Source organism: Prionailurus viverrinus, chromosome B3 (assembly GCF_022837055.1).
Source record: "Prionailurus viverrinus isolate Anna chromosome B3, UM_Priviv_1.0, whole genome shotgun sequence".
In the NCBI taxonomy this organism is placed as follows: Eukaryota; Metazoa; Chordata; class Mammalia; order Carnivora; family Felidae; genus Prionailurus; species Prionailurus viverrinus.
This window is the reverse complement of record NC_062566.1, coordinates 139,591,910-139,612,877: the sequence shown is the minus strand read 5'-3', so window position 1 is coordinate 139,612,877 and position 20,968 is coordinate 139,591,910. Positions and strand designations below refer to the sequence as shown.

At 53.3% G+C, this 20,968-nt stretch overlaps 1 protein-coding gene across 4 annotated transcripts in view; it reads right to left on the bottom strand.

Moving 5' to 3' along the window:
- Window positions 1-4,956: 4,956 nt before the first annotated feature.
- PPP2R5C (protein phosphatase 2 regulatory subunit B'gamma) overlaps window positions 4,957-20,968 on the bottom strand; it is a 129,064-nt gene continuing 113,052 nt past the window's right edge. For 3 of the 4 annotated variants that reach the window (XM_047863689.1, XM_047863690.1, XM_047863691.1), the window contains 3 exons: window positions 19,404-19,505; window positions 17,855-17,927; window positions 4,957-7,852 (listed from right to left, as the gene is read on the bottom strand). In XM_047863689.1, coding sequence (XP_047719645.1) covers window positions 7,721-7,852; window positions 17,855-17,927; window positions 19,404-19,505 — 307 coding nt within the window. In that variant the 3' untranslated portion in view covers window positions 4,957-7,720. Of the gene's footprint in view, window positions 7,853-13,382; window positions 13,504-17,837; window positions 17,928-19,403; window positions 19,506-20,968 lie in introns of all 4 variants that reach the window. The other variant, XM_047863692.1, reaches the window with a different exon arrangement.

The window sequence follows — 20,968 nt, the reverse complement described above, 5'->3', positions numbered from 1 at the left end:
AAAGGCTTTCCTTTCTCCGAGTCCACTTTATTTCCTGTGAAACAAGGGCTTTGACGTAGACCAGGATTCCTAGAATTCTGGATTTCATAGGTCAGGAGGCCGATCATCAGTATTGTCATATTACTAAAACTACCTGGGGGGGGGGGGGGCACAGTATTGCCAACTGTTTTCGAGTGCGGAATTATAAAAGGAACCGCTATCCCCATTTGCCATTTCACGAAGCTGTATTTTAGTGCCAAAAGCGGAGGGAGGGCATGTCGGATGAAGGACAGGGCGTGAATGCAATCCATTTCCCAAGGAACCGGCTCCCTTGGCCGTTTCTCATACCTCGGTGAGGATGCAGAAGCGCCTTCTCACACCCGGGACTAGTGTGCAGGCCGGTGGTGGGGACCCGTGCCTGTCAACAGAGATGACACTGGGCCCAGGGTCACTTAGGCGGAGATTTAGGGTCTCACCCTGGTACCACGTGGGCACGAGCCCGGGGCCGGGAGTTGGGCGATGTGGGCCCTGGACAGACTCTGCTCTACGCTCGCCCGAGTGTCTGACGTCCTGGGTCTCCCCATGGATGACGCTCTGGCTCTGAGACGGAGCCATGCCGATCTCCAGGCTGGAGAAAACGCTGGTGAGAGCGGACATGAGTTACCGTTTTGACGACTTTTTAGTTTGGACAGGGGGCCTACAGCGTTCATTATGCAGTGAATGAATTAATGAATGAGTGAATGAGGTTTCTCTTGCCTGAGATTCCTGCACTCTGGGGACTTTGCCGGGGCCCTCACGTCGCTAGGTACAGTGGAGAGATGCGTGTGTGTTGGGAGGTATGTTTCCCACGTTTACTTAACGTTGACACTGAAATCAGGCCACCTCTTAGCCATTCCACGGTATTGAGCGCCGCCCTCCCAGAGTCGTTGGGAGCGGCCCAGACGTTTTGGGGTCTGTTTCCTTCTGTGGTCAGGCTGGCGGTCTGCTCGCTGGAGTCCTCTGCCTTCTCAAACGGGTTAACTGGACGGCAGGTCTCCTGACGGAGCCAGCGGGGCCCTTCCCCGTCTGCACGCAGCTGTGCCGTGGGAAGGGCTGAGTCAGGGGCCCTGCAGGTCGGGCTCCCGCCGGTGCCCTTGTGAGCCGTGGCCTCGGCCGGCGAGTGAACCCGCCTGCCCTCGTCTGCAAGGACCTCCGTGCGGTGAGGGGCTCACGGTGCCCAAGGAGAGGTTTGGCCTCTGCTCCCTAAGCCCCGCCTGAGGAGTGTCTGTCGCCCTGGGGGCCTTGGGCCATGCTGGCTGGTCCACGCTAACAGTGCGATGGGGGCGTGGCTTGCGGGCTGCACCTCTGGGGGCGCTGGGCACAAAGGTCAGCCACGTCAATGTGAGTCACCCCCATGCAACAGCGGGGCGCCTAGGTGAGCTCAGGTCACGATCTCACGGTTCGTGGGTTCAAGCCCCGCGTCGGGCTCTGGGCCGAAGGCTCGGAGCCCGGAGCCTGCTTCGGATTCTGTGCCTCCCTCTCTCTCTGCCCCTCCCCCACTCATGGTCTCTCTCTTCTCTCTAAACGCGTAGACCTAAGGAAAAAAAAAAAACCCAACAGTCTGGATATCGAGGCTCCTTGGTTCGCACCACGTAGGCAGTGCCGCTGCGGGGAGCGACCTCGGGGGAAGGACGCCCGAGCTCTGAGCCTGGCCTCTCCCACTACGGCCCCGCCCTACGCAGCTTTGCCTGTTGCTGATTTTAACCTGTGTCCCCCACTGTCCCCAGTGTGACCGCGGCCCTTCCCCCCAAAGTTCCTCAGCCCGCCGGGCAGGTCGACACCCACCCGCTCCCATGCTCTTCTCGTGGCGTCAGGCCACGTGGCGGGCTTCTGGCCCTGGTCTTCTTGAAACTCACGAGGATACAGCCCCGGAAGCAGCAGCCTCCGGCGTTCCTGGAGGAAACTGCCACCACACGGTCCTCTGCATTCTGGCAACATCGAACGAAAGAAAACGACTCAGCGAGCAGTAAGGCTTATTATCCACATCGCTCCCTTTTCAGCTCAAGAGCAGCCAGCGAACGTGGCCTTGGGGGTCGGCCTGGATCGTGAGGGCTCAGCGCTGCCCCACACTCTGGTTTTTCAGGAGATGGCCCCGCTCTGGTCTCCAGCCTCAGGCAGTGCGCTCACTCTGGGCTGCCTTACCCATCAGGGAACCCATTTTCAGCAAGGTCGCAACACGGCCTCATTACGTGGGTGCTGAACAGCTTCCTCAATGCTCTGCTCATCTACCTGGTGTTAGGAGTGGAACCTGGGGCTCCAGGAGGAAACCCCAAGGAAAGGGGCAGGGGACTAACCCCTTGCCGTCACCGGTTACAAGGGGCCCTGAAATTTACAACGAGTTTGAGGCAGATTTCTAGAAGATGCGTTTTGGAGGCAGAGACGAAGAGTCTGCCAAGGTGACGGCACCTGCCGGAGACGGACAGGTAACCTTAGGCTGACCTCTCAGTGTTACCGTGTATTCCCAACGCCCGCTCGAATTCATATCCTGATTCTGCACAGAGCTGGCGGGAGCACGCTGGGGTGTGCGTGTGCGTGAGACAGGCAGAGCCCGAGTGCCTCTACTAGACGCCGCTGGGACACAGACCCACTGGGGAAAAGCGATTCCCTGTACGTGTCTGATTCCGGGGCCGGTGGGGGGCTTCCCGCAGCTGAGACGCCCACTACCCCGCGGCTGTTCCTCCTCCCGCACCGCTGAGTGTTCACAAAGTGTTTCTTACTGGCTGTTCTTAGTTCAGGAATCCAGATTTTCTTTGGGGTAACTAAACGAGGAGGCCGGCATTCACGAGAAACTTCATTTCGCAGCACCGTATGTAAGTCAGGTCGTTGGTGCACCTGGAACTGACACTGGGCTGCATGTCAATTACATGTCAATAAAACTGGAGAAAGACAGATGGGTCAGAAACCTGCTGTGATCGATTAGTCATCAGTTATATACGTCGTCCTATAAAATAAACCACAAAGCTGAGTTCGGCTCCAGCTTGTATTTATGGAACTGTCTCTAAAAGCCCCACAGGGGTAAACTAAGACACGTGTACCCCGAACTGGGGGTGATCAGAAGACGGGCGCCTGGGTGGCTCAGTTGGTTAAGCGTCCGACCCCTGATTTCGGCTCAGATCATGATCTCACTCACGGTCATGAGATCAAGCCCAGCGTTGGGCTCCATGCTGAGCGTAGGACTCTTTCTCTTCCTCTCTCTGCCCCTCCCCTGCTTACACACACTCTCAAAAAAAAAAAAAAAAATTCTTTCCTCCACTACCGAAAAGTGCTGTGGAATTTACAGAAAACTTCTGTAAAAAGCAGAAAGACGCAAGAGTGAGCCAGAGTGGGGAAACGCTCAGCTATGAACAGTCTGGAGAGCAACTCTCCCCCTTCGATTTCCTTCCCTAAAAGAGTTAATCTTAGTGGATTTCAAACTTTTTGATGGTGGAATCCATTCTCCACCGCTCCCCCCCCCAATGAAATCTTACGTAAAACCACAAATATTAAAGAGCTGATGTTTTGATAGATTTACGGGTTCATATAGTAACATCATACAGTTGATGAGGACAGAAGCTAATGAGTTGGGGGGAGGGACCCCGAAGGGCTGACAGTTGGTATGACACGTTTGAGTTTTAAGTAGTTCAAATATTGCAAACTTTAGATCTATGTAAAAACAGTGGCCTCTGGAGTGTGTATGTGAAGGGGCCACCGGGCTGGATGGTTTCCGGGTCCCTCCAGTTCCAGAAGGTGAAGTCACAGTCAGGCAGTGGCCCTCTTGTGTTCACCTGTAGGACTCAGGCGTTCCTCAGGGGAGGCGATGGACCCTGGGGCCACACTGCGTGGGCTGGAACCTAGCTCCACTGAGTACTCATGTGACCTTGGGCAGGTGACCTGACCTCTGCGAGCCCGTGTCCTCACCAGTCAGCGAGGATGAACACGGGCAGATACTTTGCCGGGTCATGAGAAGTAAGTAAAGGAACACAGCGTCGGGCAGCCCCCGAGAGCACGAAGGTTCCGGTTCTCAGGGAAGGAGACACAGCCGGGGCCCCTGCTGGCGTGCGAGAAGGGCGGCACGAAGCTGGACTCAGACCAGGGCAAGCATCCATTTACCGGGTTCTCCCAGGGGCTCCTGCGCCCCGGGGTGCTACCCTTGGCTTCCCCCGGTCCACCACCTGGTCCCAGGGCCCAGCGAGCTCCTTGCTGCGCCACGTTTAAGGTGTCCTCTGACCAGCGGTACGTACCTGCCCGGGGTGAAGTGGGGTACGCGCGGTTCCCCAAACTTCCCCATGGAGTTACCATGTGCAAGGACCATGCGCCGCGGGGGGCTGGGCCCCTCCAATACACCCCCGGGCCCAGGGCGACACCTCCTGTGCTTTTACTGGTGAGGGTGTCACAAGACTTGGGACAGAGAGAGGGAACTAGTGAGCCCCACCCGCCGGCTGGAATGTCACCAAGCACAGCCAAGGGCATGGGTGGTTCGTGGCAACGACTTGAGGAAGTGACTCGACTCTGCGTCTTTGGTTGACTTTTCATCAACAGCATTGGTGGGATCGGTGAAGATCCCCGTGAAGAAGGGGGGGGGGACCCCAAATTCAGATTCTCAGCGATTCTGTTTGCAAGACATTAATTTCTTTTTTCCAGAATCCTTTTAAACATCACGATTCGGGCTCAAATGATTCCATTTCTAGAAACCGTGTTCTGACTCACACGTGCCTACTCAGGAGAGGAGAGGAGAGCTGGTGGAGAAAGGCACCGTTGCTTTCTCCCCTAGGGAAGTGAAGGATGAGCCCACGGGACGAGCCCAGGAGGGCCCAGCACACGCCCGGCTGGAGTGAGGGACTCTGTCCACACTGCCCATCCCCCGGCCGGTGTCCCAGGCACGGCTGCCTAGGCCGGAGGGAAACTCGATAGTGACCAGGACCGGCTGGCCCGACACCGTGGCTAAATTTAGTTTCATGATGAGCAGTAAAATTCACATGTTCTTTATTTAGTCCATATAATACACCATTTTTAGAGTTTTTTAAAATTAGATAAAAGAGCATATTAAATGGCGAGTGTATGAAGTTTCCTCTTCATAAACAATGTCGAAACAAAAAGTTCTGAATTACAAAATGTTAAAAAATATGTAGGTACTTAACATTTCACTAAAGCGTAAAGTTACAGATATCTTCTAAAGAAAAATAATTGTGCCACTTACCTATTTTTGCTGTTTCTATGAACTTTTTTTTATTCTGTACATAGGACATTTTGTACAAAATATGAAGTCTACATTTTTATTACTTATTACCATAAAACAAAGATACAATGTATGTACAATATTAAAAGGAAGCCATACTAAAGCCACACTAAAAAGACACTCGGAATAGTGACATTTCTGATGTACAGATACAGTCTGGAAACAGTGAAGATGCCGAATGCAGGACTTTATGAAGAAAAACAGTCACCGGTTTGTTCTCAATGTCGTACTTTTGAAATCAGTTTGGTGCAGGAGAAACGGTGTATCTATATAATATAATAAATGGTGTATCTTATATAAGTCGAACAATTAGCACAGGGAATCTGAGTACTAACTAGGAAAACTTTAATAGGCCAAAATATGAAATAATACTCTCGTCAAAGAAAATTAGTTTCTCTCAAAACTTTTTTTCCCCCCCTTTTTGGTGAATGTTTGTCTTCAATAAAGAGCAGAGATAGAAGCTCGACAGAAAAGGTGTTTTTACAGGCTGAGCTCTATACAGTCACCCAGACAAGGATATTTCGCTTTTTACCGAGGGCAGAGGGGGGGGGGGGCCTTCCCAGGACCCTCTCTCTCGACACATACCGAACATCCAAAATCAAGGGTATCTGAGGATCTATCAGCTAAAGACGGAAGTTCAAACAATGGTATATCAAAATACATAAGACGCTGCTTTATACAATAAAAAGCACCCTTTTTCCCTCAAAAGGAGAAGGCATCTAAACTTTTTGTTTTTAAAGGATACATTTCATAATGGTACAATTGATAGGTACTTGTCAAGTTTCTCAGGAAGCATTTCTTCTCCCAAGGTGGCCCTTCCTGCTTCCAGCTGGGGCAGTTTTTTTCAGTGAGCCCTTGCTCCGAACACGGGGCCCACCCCGCCACCCCCCTCTGCAACCTTCCTCCGGGACACGGGGACACAGACGTTGCGGACGGAGGGACGGAGGCGACCCCGGGAGCAGCAGGCGTCACAGCTGCCCGGGGCCCAGGTCCGCTTCCCACAACGTGTCAGCGGACACCCACGACCTCGAGTCAGAACGGACAGCCTGAGAGAAACCACGTCTTATCTTCTGTGCATCAGCGACATTTAACACGGACTTGTATCATCTTATGCCACAGACCAAGGAAACTGAATCACTTGCTCGGGATAGCAGTACACATCTCAAATAGCTTTCAAGCAGGATAAGGAAGTCAAAACACTGGCCACCCTGAGAGAAATACGGAGCAGACGCACCCCGGGTGAAGGGTTTTTCTCCTCGTGCGGTTCCATTCAAACAGAAAGCTCAGAACATGCAGGGAAATCTGTGGCTCTATAGCAGCATTTGAAGACCCATGGAAACTCAGACAGTGTCTTTTCCTGATGAGGTGTTTATACCGCGTGCTCTGGTCGGCCGGGAGGGACTCACCGCAGCCCTGGCGGCTGCCCGTCCGAGCCCTCGGGCCTGCGTCCGGCACCCAGCGGATGTCAGGGCAGCGCCCGGCACGGACGGTGGCGTTTGGTGGCATTTTTGTTACTTTATGCCCAGAGGCGGGGGCCGGACTGGCCGAGCTCGAGAGGGTCTCGCTCTAACTTTCTACAAAATGTATCAAATCAATTCTTAGAGATGAGAATTTTATTCATTCGAGAGCCTCGTTAAAGGGCAACCGTGTGTCAGTAGAGACAAAAAAATGCGAAGAAAAAAAAAAAGGGGGGACACATCGTTTTAAAATTCCAATTCCGGTCAAGGTGGACGGAGAAAGGCGCTTTCTAAAAACACGTTTCTCCCACGAGCTCGCTCGTGGAGTCCCTGGTGCTGGGCCGCGGGCTTGGAAGTATGGCTTTAGCTGTGCACGAGAGTAACACGGCACACGGGTCATCAGGCAAAGTAAAGAAACACCTCAGGAAAACACAGTGGCCGAGGATTGTCATGTCACTTTTCCCAGTAAGCTGTGTTAGAATGATGACAGCAAAGGACCACGTCAACGGGATGAAAAGGGAAAAAAAAGAGCGAGCGAGCAAGGAGAGAAAACGACTGACTACTGGCGCAACAGTCACGTGGAAACAATCGAGGAGGTTGTAGAGTCTTCAAGAATACGCGATGCGTTTCTGTTTCAAGGGTTCCTCTGATCTGAAGCACATCCACACGATCACAGAACCACTTATGGTAAACGATCGCGGATTCCGTCTGGGCCGAACGTGAAGATGTCTAGGGTGCTCTCCTTAGCTCTGATTTGGGGAAGCCGTCTCACGGGGGCCGTGCGGGGGCCGAGACGACGCGCCGGGGACGCGGCCGGTGGCCCTCGGGCTCCACGGACACATCGGGGAAGCCACCATTGTTTGAACTCCTAATCTCGAGCTGAGGCAGAGTGTGTCGCTGCCTACAGAACGGGGTGGAAGAAAAGCTCAGACTCTGAGTGTAACCGACTTGTATGGCACACAAGGGATGTATTTTCTACAGACTCCAGGAGAGAGCAGGTGTCCCCAGCCCGACGCGGTCCTCCGGGGGACTAGCGCCCGTCCTGGGAGACCAGCTGGTCAGCTCTGCAGTGAGCCTCCAAGGCGTTCTTGGTGTGGAGGTCCTGAGGCAGCTCAGACTTGCGGCGCACGAGGGGCCGGTCCTTCTTCAGATCTTTCTGGGCCTGGAATCAAAAATGCAGGGACGTTGGCGACCAACGAGGCCACGCAGGGGTCAGAGGGCAGCCGTGGGCCGGGAGCCCAGCACGCACGCTCCAGGGCTGCCCTGAGAACTCTGCGGCGCGGGCCTCACCCCCCACGGCCAGGGCCGTTGGAGACGACCTAACCACCAGGGTGATGGGCTGGCAATCCGGTCTAAAAAGTGTGGCTCTGCACCCAGCACTCCACACCCCTCTGTCTTGCAAATCCACTGGTTTCAGCAAATCTCATCGCTATCAAAACCCTCCTACTTCATCAAAGAGGACGAAAGGCATTTTTATGCCGATGCCCGCTACCGAAGCCGTTCAGAAAGTGGAAACTTCCTTTGGAGGTGGATAAAACGAATGGAAGGGAAACACATTAACGCTGGATTTGGAGTCGAGCAAAGGTCTCAAACTGCTGTCAAATTTGGAAAAAGGTCTTCAAGGGAAGAGGTGCTAAATGGGTCGCTTGTGGGGACAAGCCCTCTAGGACTTAGAAAAACAGTATTTTAATCATTCACGTGAAATTTCCCAATATTAAGAACCAGAAATAAAAGACCCCCTTCTCCACCTCGTCCTCTTCCTCAAGTTCAGTTTTTAGGTTTTACTTAATCGTATTTATTTATTTCTCTTAACGCTTATTTATTTTTGAGAGAGAGACAGAGCATGAGTGGGGAAGGGGCAGAGAGAGAGGGAGACACAGAATCCGAAGCAGGCTCCCGGCTCCGAGCCGTCAGCCCAGAGCCCTAAGCGGGGCTCGAACCCATGCACCACGAGATTATGACCTGAGCCAAAGTCGGAGGCTTAACTGACTGAGCCCCCCAGGCGCCCCTTCACTTAAACATTTTTAAAAAAAGGTTCCTGTTTTTCCACGAGGCTTTAGAGCATCGTGAATCTGCAAAGAAAGCGGGGTGGGGGGCCTGATCTGGGCAGTTTGCACCAAAAGCGCCCACATTTCCATGGATAGCAATTGCACAAATCACTCAGTTTTGAGGCAGAGCTACCGCATTAATGCCAGTACTTCTGAAACGAAACGAGCCATCGAAGTCATCTCAACGCCATATATCCACCGGAAGACTGCCAATTAGTTGCACACTTTAACCAGAACCAAGCCTTTCTGCTTCGCGTCTCCATCAAAAAGAAGACAGAGTTTAAAGAGAACACATTCTTTTTGCGGTAGAGAACTAATGCCTTATCGGAGAAAATTCGAGGGAAGTCAGTCGTCTGACAGGAAGGACATAACCACAGCCTCTCACAGTTCCTGGATGTCTACCCTCAGCAGACAGAAAGTAGACTTTTCCTGGCTTTAGGAACAATTCCAGAGCGTGCGGAAAAGTCATACGTGAAAAGTTCCCATCTTTTGCAGAGCTAACATTTCCTGGGGAGATTTTCTGCAAATTTACCTACGGAAACGGCAACGTCAGGGTTCGGAAGGAACGTTGTGCGACATGTTAGGAATATTTCTAGAAATGTTACTTGGAAATTAACACTCGGTGATGGTAAAGGTGGGGATTTTGAGTTCTCCCCCTGAAAGCTAGCCAGAGATGGTTTCTGGAGAGCCGCCCGCGTCAGGAGGCCGTGAGGGCACGCGCCCCGAGGACTGTCAGCCACGGTGCCGACGCACGTTTGCTTTTGGCCCACAAGACACTCAAGAGGGAAAATTCTACCCTGGATTTTGTGTCCCTTCCACGTGCAGCTGTAAAATAAAGCCTAAGCGAGGCCAAACGAAACCAACACTTTGACGTCCTGGAAATATTTGATCACTGCCGACACAGGCCTTCATTCCAGAGAAGCAACTTTTCGACAGAAAAAGCCAACAGTGAAAACCTCGGAACTGGAACCAGTGCAGGCAAGCGGAGAGAACAAACATGAGCCCCGAGCACCCGAAGGGTTGGCAAGGGCGCCGGGCCCGTCTGGGCCTTTCTGCGTGGGCATCTTAGCCTGGCGGGTAGGGCAGAGCGTGATTTTCACGAACCACGAGAGGGAAAAGACCAGAAGCACGGCAGGCAGGGAAGGAGGAGGGAGCACGAGCAGAGGGGATGGCGGGGTGGGGGTGGGGGGAGAGCAAGGAAGGGCTGGAGGCCGGGCCTCTGTCGGCTGCGCGTCCCCAGGTCTGAAAGGCCAAGTTCACACAGGTAAGTGGTAACAGAAGAGGACGCCTCGCGGACAATGGCGGTGCGCGTTTTTACTACGCCACTGAGGACACAACCAGTCAGGGCTTCTCGAGGGACCCCCTCGGTCCTTCCCACCACAAGCTGGAACGACAGGGGGAAGCGGGAAAATACTTCATGTCCAACGTTAGTTTGTCAGGGCTTCGCCCGAGGACACGAGCCTTAAACACACTCTACGCGTTAAGTGGTACCTTCGCTTCCCACCTTTCGTCTGTCTACACCTTCTTTATTTGCATGGTTGACACTGCTTTTCTCCCAACTGACTGTTAACAATGAGAATTGTAAACATTTTAAACATCTCTGGTAGAAATGTCATAAACACGCGATTTACTATTTTTCTTCGGATGTTCTATGTAGGGTTATACAAGTTTCTCAAAAATGAAACAAATCATGGTTCTCACAGGTCAACATATAATTTGAATTTCTCTAGAAAATTCCAACCAACCACCGCCCCCCCTCCCGGAGGACTTCCTCCCCTCCCCTGGTACAGTTCTGCCATCCACCTCCTATGCCTCCCGTTCTGGCTGACGTTCAAATCGTTTTAAATAAGGGTGGACTTATTTTGCAAAAAATAAAATTAGCCAAAAACAAAATGAGAAGCGCACTGAAAATATTCAAATTTTAATTTTTAGCTGTTATTCGCTCTCCAAATTGTGCACATAACTTTCCTGCATCTAGGTATCTTCTCCTTGCTTTAACAGCAGAGTTTTTGAGAGTTTCAGGAACATGACTCCAACATTTTTCAAATTCGTAAGAGTCTATCGTATCAAATATTATACCTAAGAGCCTGCACTATAAACATATTCATCTAGATAGTTTGAGATTGGGGGAGGGGTGGATTCCACTGAACTGTTGAAATCGATAAGAAGTCTTCAAATTGGGTGGTATTAATCTTCCAGTTTTATTCTTTTTCAAAGTTGTTTTGGCTATTCTGGGTCCTCTGTGTTTCCATATGAATTTTGGAATCCGCATGTCATTAAAAAAAACAAAAAGTGTGCTGGGAGTCTGACTGAGATAACGTTAATTTGGGGAGAAGTGGCATTTCAATGGCATCCGGTCTTCTGACCCAGGAACGTGATCATAGAAATCTAAGAGGCAGGAGCGGGCAAATAATTTTTGTAGGACTGTCGAATACATAGAAAAACTTATTTCATCTCATTTCAAGAGTCATGATACAAGAGTTCTCTAGGAAACTCAGCACTAAGTGGGTAGGTGATTTGACAGCGATCCCTTCACGTTACGTGGAAGGTGCTCCCCTGGGAAGGAGCTGTGCCCTGTGCTAAGGAAACGGGGGTGCGTCCACCATGTGGAAGGTGTTCTCGGGACTGGCGGGCCCACAAATACTAGGGTCAACTCTAAGAGGCAGTTTTTCACTCAACATTAGAATGCTCTTTTGGTTTGCGTTCTTGAACAAATACTTGATCCCTTAGAGTCACCTTAAATCATAAATAGGACCATAACGTACACCTCCATTACATTCTGGACACAGGTCATTCTCTCCCTGGACCAAAGGGTGTACCAAAAAACAAAACAAAAAAAACACCTCCAAAACAGAAAACTGAACAAACCCCAAAGCCTCCAAAGCCAAACTATTTAATGCACAGTTTCCTTTCGGCCAATTTCCTTTCCAACTCCGCATGGTCTATGCGACTTAAAAACGAATGTGGTCACAAATTCTTGGGCAACGTCCTGGTAGGAGGGACACTGATCTGATTTTCTCTGAGTCTGCAAGTGATGGGCAAGCTCTCACGGCTTTAGCATACTGTGAGCCGTAAAACCAAAACGGTAGTTTAAAAAATGACCCTGTCCCGGTTAAAAAAAAAAAAAAAAAAAAAAGAAGCAGGAAAATTAACACCCCCAGAGCCAGTACAGAGAAAAATATAATTTTTTTCTTCACTTTGCTCATTGCTAAGAATATTAATGGTAAGGAAATTATGGAATCTATCTGGATTACATTTACTAGGAGTGTTCTGCGTTTCTCCTCTGTATTTTCAAGGTTTGCTGGCTGGGCAGGAAGCGGCATGGACTTGGTCAGTGGGGTCGCCCTCTTTGGGCAGCTCTATGAAAAAAGGAGTGTGGACCAGTGCTGCCCAATGGAAAAATAACGTGTTCCAAGTATGGAACTCCAAGTTTTCTAGTAGCCACATTAAAAAAGTAAAGGGCAATAGATGAAATTAATTTTAAAAGTATTTTTTATTCGGCCCGATATACCCCAAATGCTAGTATCATCGCGACAACGGAAAATTACGAATGAGCGGTTTTTGCATTCTTTTCTTCATACCGAGCCTGGGAGCTCCCGTGCTGTCGGCTGACAGCACAACAGCTCGGCGCAGGTGGCCACGCTTCGAGGGCTCGGCAGCCCCGTGCAGCCTGGTCGGCGGAGGTCCCGTGCTCTTGCTAACGCCTGACCCCATCCGAGCAGGTGGGGAGTGGAGTCTTACTAGCGCCCTCTCTGCTTCAGTGGGTTCCAAGCACTGACGCCGCCGCATCCACCTCTATCTGGTGCACAACACGGTCTGGCCCGCGTGACCTTTCAGGCTTCGGCATCGTAGTGCTGGGTGTCACCAGGACTTGTGGAGCTGGCCCCCCGGGGATTCAAGTTGCAGAGTCAGCGAGGCCCCCGCGCCCCCCGCGCCCCGATCCAGGCAGGACTGTGCTGGGTCCCAGGAAGTGAAGACAGGTAGGCACGTTCAGAGAAACTCAGCAGGCGACAGGCTCCTCACGCAGGCAGGGACTTGGCACATGACCCTCTGCGGAGCCCACACGGTACATCTTCCCGGTTTAGTAAGAAACGTCTGTCTCTGGATCGGTGGTGATCTGAACACGTATTTCTGCCACCGTGGAAACAAACCAGCTGAGCACAGGCGTGGCGTGAGGTGGTCCCTGCAGGCGTCCCTGGCTCCTGAGCGGCCCCGGGAGGCAGTGCGAAGGGGAGGAGAATGAGGCTCTCTGCCCAGTGTCCTGGGGCCGGGGGGGGGGGGGGGCGGCAAGGCAGGGGACGCCCCGGCGGCGCCACAGCACGTGGGACGGTGCAGAGGGAAGAGCGTGGAGAGGCACCACTGCCAAAGGTCTGATTTTCGCCCAGGTTGACATCTGAAGGACAGTTAAGGGCTGAGATCATTGCTGTTAACATAAACGAGGCAAATAATCAAAACTCTCAAAGATTCCGCCCAGTACTTTGGTCGTTAGGACGTATGGAGCAGCGACTGTCTCTGAGCTTCCCGACACGGAGTCTCTCGCTGGGCTCACACTGAAGGCGCTGGCCTGGATCCCGTCACCTCCTACAAGTGTTTCTTAAACAAACTAGCGCGGGCGCGCCCCAGCTCAGCTCTGCGCGCTGTTACCTGGCGGGCCTGTCCGCTCACTGTCTCTCTCAGGGTCTGCACATCTTCAGACAGAGGCCTGTCCCTCCCCATTGCCACCGGGAGGCTCACGGTGTTCGCTCCACCACACACCCACCGCATGCTGCAACGCAAAGCTGGGAGCCCCTCTCTGTTCGCGCTCAGGCTCCGGACGCCAAGGGCCTCATCCTGGCGGGGGGCACGTCTCCCCGCTGGCCCCCCTCCGGCCCGCACCCGCGGGGCCTCACAAACCAGAGCCCTTTCATTCTCCTCGGCCCGCGGGGCGCCGGGCAAGGAGCGCGATGCAGGCTGCAGCCTCCCTTCCAGAGCCTTCCCCGGTCCCCGGGCCGGAGTCCACGTGCCCGCTCCATGCCGACAGCTCCGCTCACCACCCCGGCCGCACGCACCTGCCGGCCTCACCCCTTCACCCCACGCTCTAACTCACTGGAACCGCCTTATCAGCCCCACCCCTGTGTCCACACCCTCGGCATCTCCGCTCTCTAGCCGAAACTCCGCGAGCCGGCTGGGAGGCTGGGACGGCTGGGTTGCACGCTGCGACCCTGGGGCCCGGGCACGGAGGGAAGGGCTGGTGTGCCTTCGGGTCCCGGCGGCCCTGGGACCCACCGTCCTTGGGCTCTGGGAGCCGCAGACGCGTTTCTGGCCTCGGGCGTCTCTGTCTCTGAGTAGAACGCGGGGTAAGGTCACGGCAGAGGGCTACAGTGATGGTGACAGTGAGCTACGTGTCCCCTTTGTCTGTGAGGGGGAGGGCAGGGGAGGAAGACACGGGGGTGGGGGAGCCGCGAGCAGGTGCCTCGCGGGAGCCCCTCACGCTTGGCAACAAACAAGTCACTGGGCTGATGGGAGGGACTGAGGGAGCTGCCCGCGCCCCCACTCCCTCCCCACGGCCCCTCCAATGGTACCACAGACGCTGGGGTGGGGGAACTCTTGGCTGCTAAGCCAGTCATCGGGTTTTACCCTCCCGGCCTCTCCGGACACGATGGGCCCAACGGATGGAACACAACCGCCCCGAGACTGCTCCGGTTCCCCTCCTGCCTCCCTGCCCCTCCCGATGGCTCCCCGCTCCCCGGGGGTCTCCCTGCCTGGCCTCTGTTCACAGCGCTGTTGGGCCCTCAGACACGGCCCTCCACCCCACCATTCCTGTCAACCCAGCCGCGGCCACATACTTCTAGAGAGCCCCCAGGGCGGGCACCTCCCAGTACACCAGCCTCCTGGCTGCCACAAAGAACTTTCTGGAATGCAAGTCTGACGACACCACTTCACTCCTTAAGACACTAACACCTGCATCCATTTTGGGGATACAATTGACATTTGTTCCGTCTCCAGCTTCGTCCCTCGTCCAGACCAACCCAGCCCCTCCTCCATAGCCAACAGTCCACCTGTGCCGAACAACTCGGATTCCTGACTCTGCTCTCTCTGCCTCGAGGACCTTCCCCCAAATTCAGACTGGGGAGGTCCCCTTTGAGACTTCCCCTCCAAGGAGCTCAGCCCTCCTGCTGGGGACACCTCGGCCTGGCCGTGCCACCGCCACAGGGTGTCTTTACGCGTCCCCGTCAGAGGCAGGAAGCAGACCTCCTGGCTTCCTCTCCAGCATCTCATGGGTTATAATCTGACCATCTGAAATGAATTCTCTTTGCTTCCATCTGGCTCCCCTCACAGATCCTAAGCTCCTTGAAGCTGTGTCCTGTTCTCGTCTTGGTATCTGGGGAATGTCCCGTGACTCAGGACACCCGGCTGGTGCCCATCTGCCAAGTGCAGTGGCTGCCTGGGCACAGCACCTCAGGGGCTCAGAGCAGCACGAGGAACCACGACTCTCACGAGGAGGCACAGGGGTTGCTTTTTAACCAGCATTTCAGCTTCTGGCTGCCCTGAGGGAAAAGTGGGGCGCACTCCATGCGGGAGTGGGAGAGCCGTGTGGGGCCCCTAGTCCTCTCTGGAGCTCAGGGCAAAGAGAGGTGGGAACAAGAATGCTACAGACTGGTCTCAGCAACAGAAGTGCCACACAGCGGCCACCGCAGGAGAGGCTTCTTACGAGGAGTAAAAACCTCTGCTGAGGCCGGGGTCACGGCAGGGTGAAGGAACACACACGTCGCCCCGAGGGGCCCGTCTCTCAGAGGGAAGCAGGTGGCACCCGATTTCACACGAGTGCCTGTCTTCCTTGCACACGAATCCCGCCAAAGTCAGGCAGAAATAAGCAGTCACCTGTGACTTGGCCTCTTTGGCGGAGTCGGAAAACACATTTACGTTAGAAATCCTCAGTATTTTGTGACTTAAAAAAAACCTAAATGATGCGGGACATTAAGACCCCCCCCCCCCCCTCCAAGGAGCCGCCGTAGACCCCCCCAGCCCAGGACAGACGGGGAGACCTCCAGATACAGGTCAGTGAGCAGACAGTGCCCTGCTGGGGATGCGCCCTAAAAATAAGCTATTAAATCGGTTCCTCAAAAAGGCAGATTTGAGATGCAGAGCCAAAGCCTGAAAGACCCGACTGCTTTCATGGCGGAAACGGGAAGCAGGATGTTTCGTCCACTGGGTTATTACCTTTTGTCGTTGCTGTTGCAGACAGCGAGCAGAGACTAGGATTTAGACAAGACGCCCTCTCTCTCAAGTGACAATCAAGTCCCGAGGCCCCGCTTTTCAGCTCTGAGACATTAGCTCGTGAGGCATTTTCCTTCTGGAGACGCTGCATCATCGGGGACTGCTGCATGCAGACAGGACTCACGGGGCTCGGGTCACACATGGTTTCAACGGGGAGATGGTCCACACAGCGCCCAGAACGCCACCTTCCCCGCAGGTGCAGCCCAGGGCGCTTACAGTGCCGCCTGCCTGGGACACAGCAGAGCGCGGCCCAGAGGAGGAAACGTGTCACGTAAGAAAACTCAGGAGCAGCTCAGGAAAAGGGAAGCGAGAGCAATTTCTGTTTCGGAAGGCACACCTGTGACAGCGCAGCAGCGAAACGAGGCCGCGTTTGTCGTACAGCCAACCCGCTCTTTTTCGTTTGTAACGTGAAAGCTTGATGCGGTTTCCCACGAGGTTACTTCTATGTTCCAGGCGACACAGCTAAAAATCAGCCTTTCTGACTGGTTTCAGGTGTGGGTTTTGGGTGCGTGTGTGGTGGGGTGTCTGGCGATCCTGACCGGGACGCCCGGCTGGCTGCCCTTTGCACGGGGCCGTCAGGCAGGGCCCCTCCACCTCCACCTCCACCTGCCCCGGATCCGGGCTTTCACGGGGTTGTGGAACAAACGTCAGTATTCCAGCCTCACGTTCAACGTCCCTTCTGTTCCAGCAGGTGGACAGAGCAGTTCTGTGGCAGAGCACAGAATCGGTCGTGTTAGGGAAGGGCCGTGGGGGTAGTTCCAGGGCGGAAGGAAGGCCTCGCTTAACATCATTCCGCTTTCCTGAGGTGTAAGTCTCTCGAATGCGGTTTTATCAAAGAGAACACGATCGATACATCACATCAACACACGCTTTTAGCTTCGTGATCACGTGCTGTTTTTTATGAGATGTCACAGAGCCACGAACCCCGCACAACCGACTTAGTAAACGATTTACGCCCGCCTCTGGCCCAAGGAAACAGATGGCTTGGAACCTAGCTTCACCTCAACGAGCCTTTTGGGATTTTGAGGGTACCGAGGGGTTCTTGTCAGGTACAAGCTTTTCTGGGAGCCTGAGGACCGCCAGCGGGCTGTTACTGTGGTGGAGAGGCGCACAGACGGTCTTCAGGAAAGCGGCCCCGTGGTGACCAGGAGGCCCGCCCGTGAGGCAGTGCTCCAGTCACCCAGACCAGCGTGCGTAACACCAAAGACCACACAACCCAGAACCCCCAGCCGCCCTCAGAGCCCCAGGGCGGGCGCCGTGCGGGCCACCGCATCGCCTGCTCCGGGAGACACGCCGCGTGCGCGCACCTGCCAGAGCGCGCTGGAACCTTCTAGCGAGGACGGGAGAGAGGGTTAGTTGCTAACACGCAGACGTCAGGCAATTTTTAACGATTAAAAGGCTCAGCGTACAGGAACCTAGTTTTAGGAAAAGAGAACACGGACATCGTACTTCATCGATTTCAAATCTGTGTTCCTTTCTTTTGGACTGACTTCGATATTAAAAAGAAAGGGACGTATTGTTTGAGCTACAGCATCTATGACGTTGGTGAGGAAAAAGCAAATCCTAATCTTGGCCCAAAATAGACGCTGTATCCTGGTTTTCTTTTTACCACAGTACATTGGTTAAGATTTAGATCTTATTGAGAAAGCAGAGGAAAAAAAGGTCAATTCTGTGGTAAAAACTTGGTGGGGCAAAATAAGTTACTTGTACGAAAGTTGAGAAGTATTTTTATTGCAGACATTTCCACATACAAGGTTAGTGAAGCCGACCCCCTCCCTGCCCGTGATGCAGCCACATTCCTAGCTCATAAAAACATTCAAGAGATACCCTAGACGTTTTCACGTTACTCTTTTTAGTACCTGGGGGTTTGCTTTGGCTAGATTTTCTATTTTAACCCACGCTTCTTCTCGTTCTTTCATTTTTAGCTTCTCTCTGAAAAATAGTAAAACGTCATTGGCGTTAGAGAGAGGGATCACATTCAAGAGAGGAAACAATGACAAGGCCAGCAACACAATCACCTGCTTCCCTCTGTCACTTTCTGGTTTCTACTCCACATTCTTCACGGTGGTGATCACCATATAGGTTAACACGGAAAACGAAATGCAGAACACAAGCCAGACTTAGGGGAGAAGATTTAACAACTAGATGTGCTAGAATTTTAACACGTTGAGGCATGTGGGTTCTTAGGAAGACTTATACGAGTACATCTCAGGTCTCTGTCCTTCCTGGTTTTGCTGCTTCTCCAGAAGACCTATGTAATTTTGAAGAAAAGCTCACAGAGCCATGAAAGGTGAGACCATTCCATAGCGTAAAGGCACCAAGGTTAAGAGCCGATGTCCCAACAAGGGGGGCTTTAAAAAGGGACGGTCTTCAGACCTGGTTCCTGTCAGAGTCCCCCACCAGTGAGCCACATGACCTTTGGTGAATCACTTAACCACCTGGACCCACCTTTTTTTTTTTTTTAAATCTGGAAAATGGGCTGCAAGATCCTTTTCAGAAAGCTAAGATACTTGCCCTCTGAAGAGCCGGTGGCGCGTCTGAACACGGCGCTCAGCCGGGGCGGGGGGGGGGGGGGGGGTTGGGGGGGGGGCCCGGAAGATGGCCTGTGCACGTGTGCCCGTGCGCCTTCCCTGCTCTGCGGACCCTCACCTCACACCCTGCACACACCGTCCTCCTGTGTGTTTTGCTGTCTTCCCTCTCCACACTACCCACGAGGGCACGGATTTTTGTTTCATGCCCTGTTGTGTTGCCAGAGCCTAAAACAGGGCCTGGCGTGCAGGTAACCATGTACATACTGTCTACAGAATGAATGCGACGGCTGTTCATAAATGTCCTGTAATTTGAACTACACTCGTTCAACGTTTCTCTGTCTTAGCCAGCTTCTAGTGGCAGAGAAGCAAAGAATAAAATCTGCCCAGAGCCCACGCTGGACTCTGACACCCTTCAAGCGTGAGAGTGGGGCCCTGGCTCTGTGAAGGACACAGGCCAGGCTCCAGAAGGGGCCCAATAAAGCTCTGTTGACATAGGCACTTGCTCTCTCGCAGAAATCTGATGGGACAGAATCCAAATTCCTGCCTTGTGAACCTAAAAAAATCACTATACCTCACAGCCTTTACGTGTTCCCCGAGAAAAGCAAAAATTCTGAAAGTTAGGTCCGCACACACATTTTGCAGAGACAACTGAACTGGCAGCATGGGGCGGGGGTGGGTGGGGGGGAGGGGAACGGGGGACAGAGAAGTTCTCTGCAGATGAGCTAACACGACACGTTTTCATTTGTTTTCCAAGTATGAGAGACTTGACTTTGCTTTAGAGACTTGATGAGCTTTTTCTGGACAAACAACGGAAGAGGTCTATTCAGGACTGAGGAAAAAGTCCTCGAGGGAGCAGCTTTGGAAGGGGGCAACTTACTTCAGCTTCTCTGCTTTGAACTGCTGGGTACAGTCGTCAAACAGTTTCTGGTTCATCTCCATGAAGAGCTTCAGTGCGTTGTAGATCAGGCCGTGTATCGTCCTGTAAGCAGAACTTCCTGTTCAGGCTTCGAACATGCCACCTGTCCCTCCACCCCTCCCCGCCTCGCCCTGCGCGGCCACAGCCCTCCTCCTCCCCGCTCGGCCCGACGCCTCCCAGGCCTCCCAGCCCGTGCGGCGGCCACTCGGCCCCTCACGGAGCAGCCGGCCCCGAGGCCTCTCGGTGCGGTGTCCTGGCTGACGGCGGCCAAAAACCACCTTCCTTGGAAACAGAATAAAAAAATGTTGAAACTTGAAAAAATACAGTTCAGGAGCGTCTAGGTGGCTCCGTCGGTTAAGCGTCCGGCTCTTCATCTCGGCTCAGGTCCTGATCTCACCGTGTATGAGTTTGAGCCCCGTGTCGGGCTCTGTGCTGGCAGCAGGGGCCTGCTTGGATTTTCTCTCTCTGTCCCTCCCCCACTCACGCCCTTTCTCTCTTAGAAACAAACATTTGAGAATGCATACGTAATTAAAACCCACTGGGATGTGTCGGGGACAATAACGGAAACCCTTTATTTCCCATAAACGTCAGTTTCCTTTTAATCTTATTAATTAAGAACAGAAAAGTTTTTAATCATGCCAAAACAGAGCTCTGGAAGACAGAATATAAAATTACCATAGGATAGCTTAATGGCACTTAACTTCCCGGCTCTGACACCCATGAGAGGGGGGAGGCCCCGCTGCTCTGAGACCCAGTGGGGTCCGGAGAGGATGCCAGTCCCCCTCGCCATCAGACGACAGCCACAAGGGGACCGCGGTGAGGTCAGCAGAACTGCCCTGGGGCACCTGGGTGGCTGTTAGTTAAGCGTCCGACTTCCTTCGGCTCAGGTCATGATCTCACAGTTTGTGGGTTCGAGCCCCACATCGGGCCCTGTGCTGGCAGCTCAGAGCCTGGAGCCTGTTTCAGAGTCTGTGTCTCCCTCTCTCTCTGGCCCTCCCCTGCTTGTGCTTTCTCTCTCTCTCAAAAATAATTAAAAAAAAGAAAAATTAAGACCAAAAAACCTCCCCAAACCAAGAACTGCCCAGCAGAGCCTGGTCAACCCACAGCGTCGTGAGCAACGGCAGAAAAACTGAAGCCTCGAACCGTGACTGCTGCTGCTGCTGCTTTTGTGGTTGTGGCAGGATTCACAGCTACTTCTTAACTCACTTCATGATACCCAACTCGCATTTGGAAACACCTGAAATAACCCTTCTTTCTTTGCAACCGGCAGGGCTTTGCAGCCGGTCAGCGGTCACTGCTGACTCTCTTGTCACACTAAATGACACACAGGGACGAGGGCTACGCTCCGTCACATGCTGAGCGCAACGAGAAATGCACGTTACATAGAAAAGGTTGCTGAAAGTCGATATACTGAGGCGGGGTCTGCTGGGCCGTACACACCCAGGACCCGGCGGCTGGGGCTGCGACCCCTACAGCCGCGTGCCCGCGGCGAACGTTCGCCGGATACCTGTTAGGTGCCTGGGACC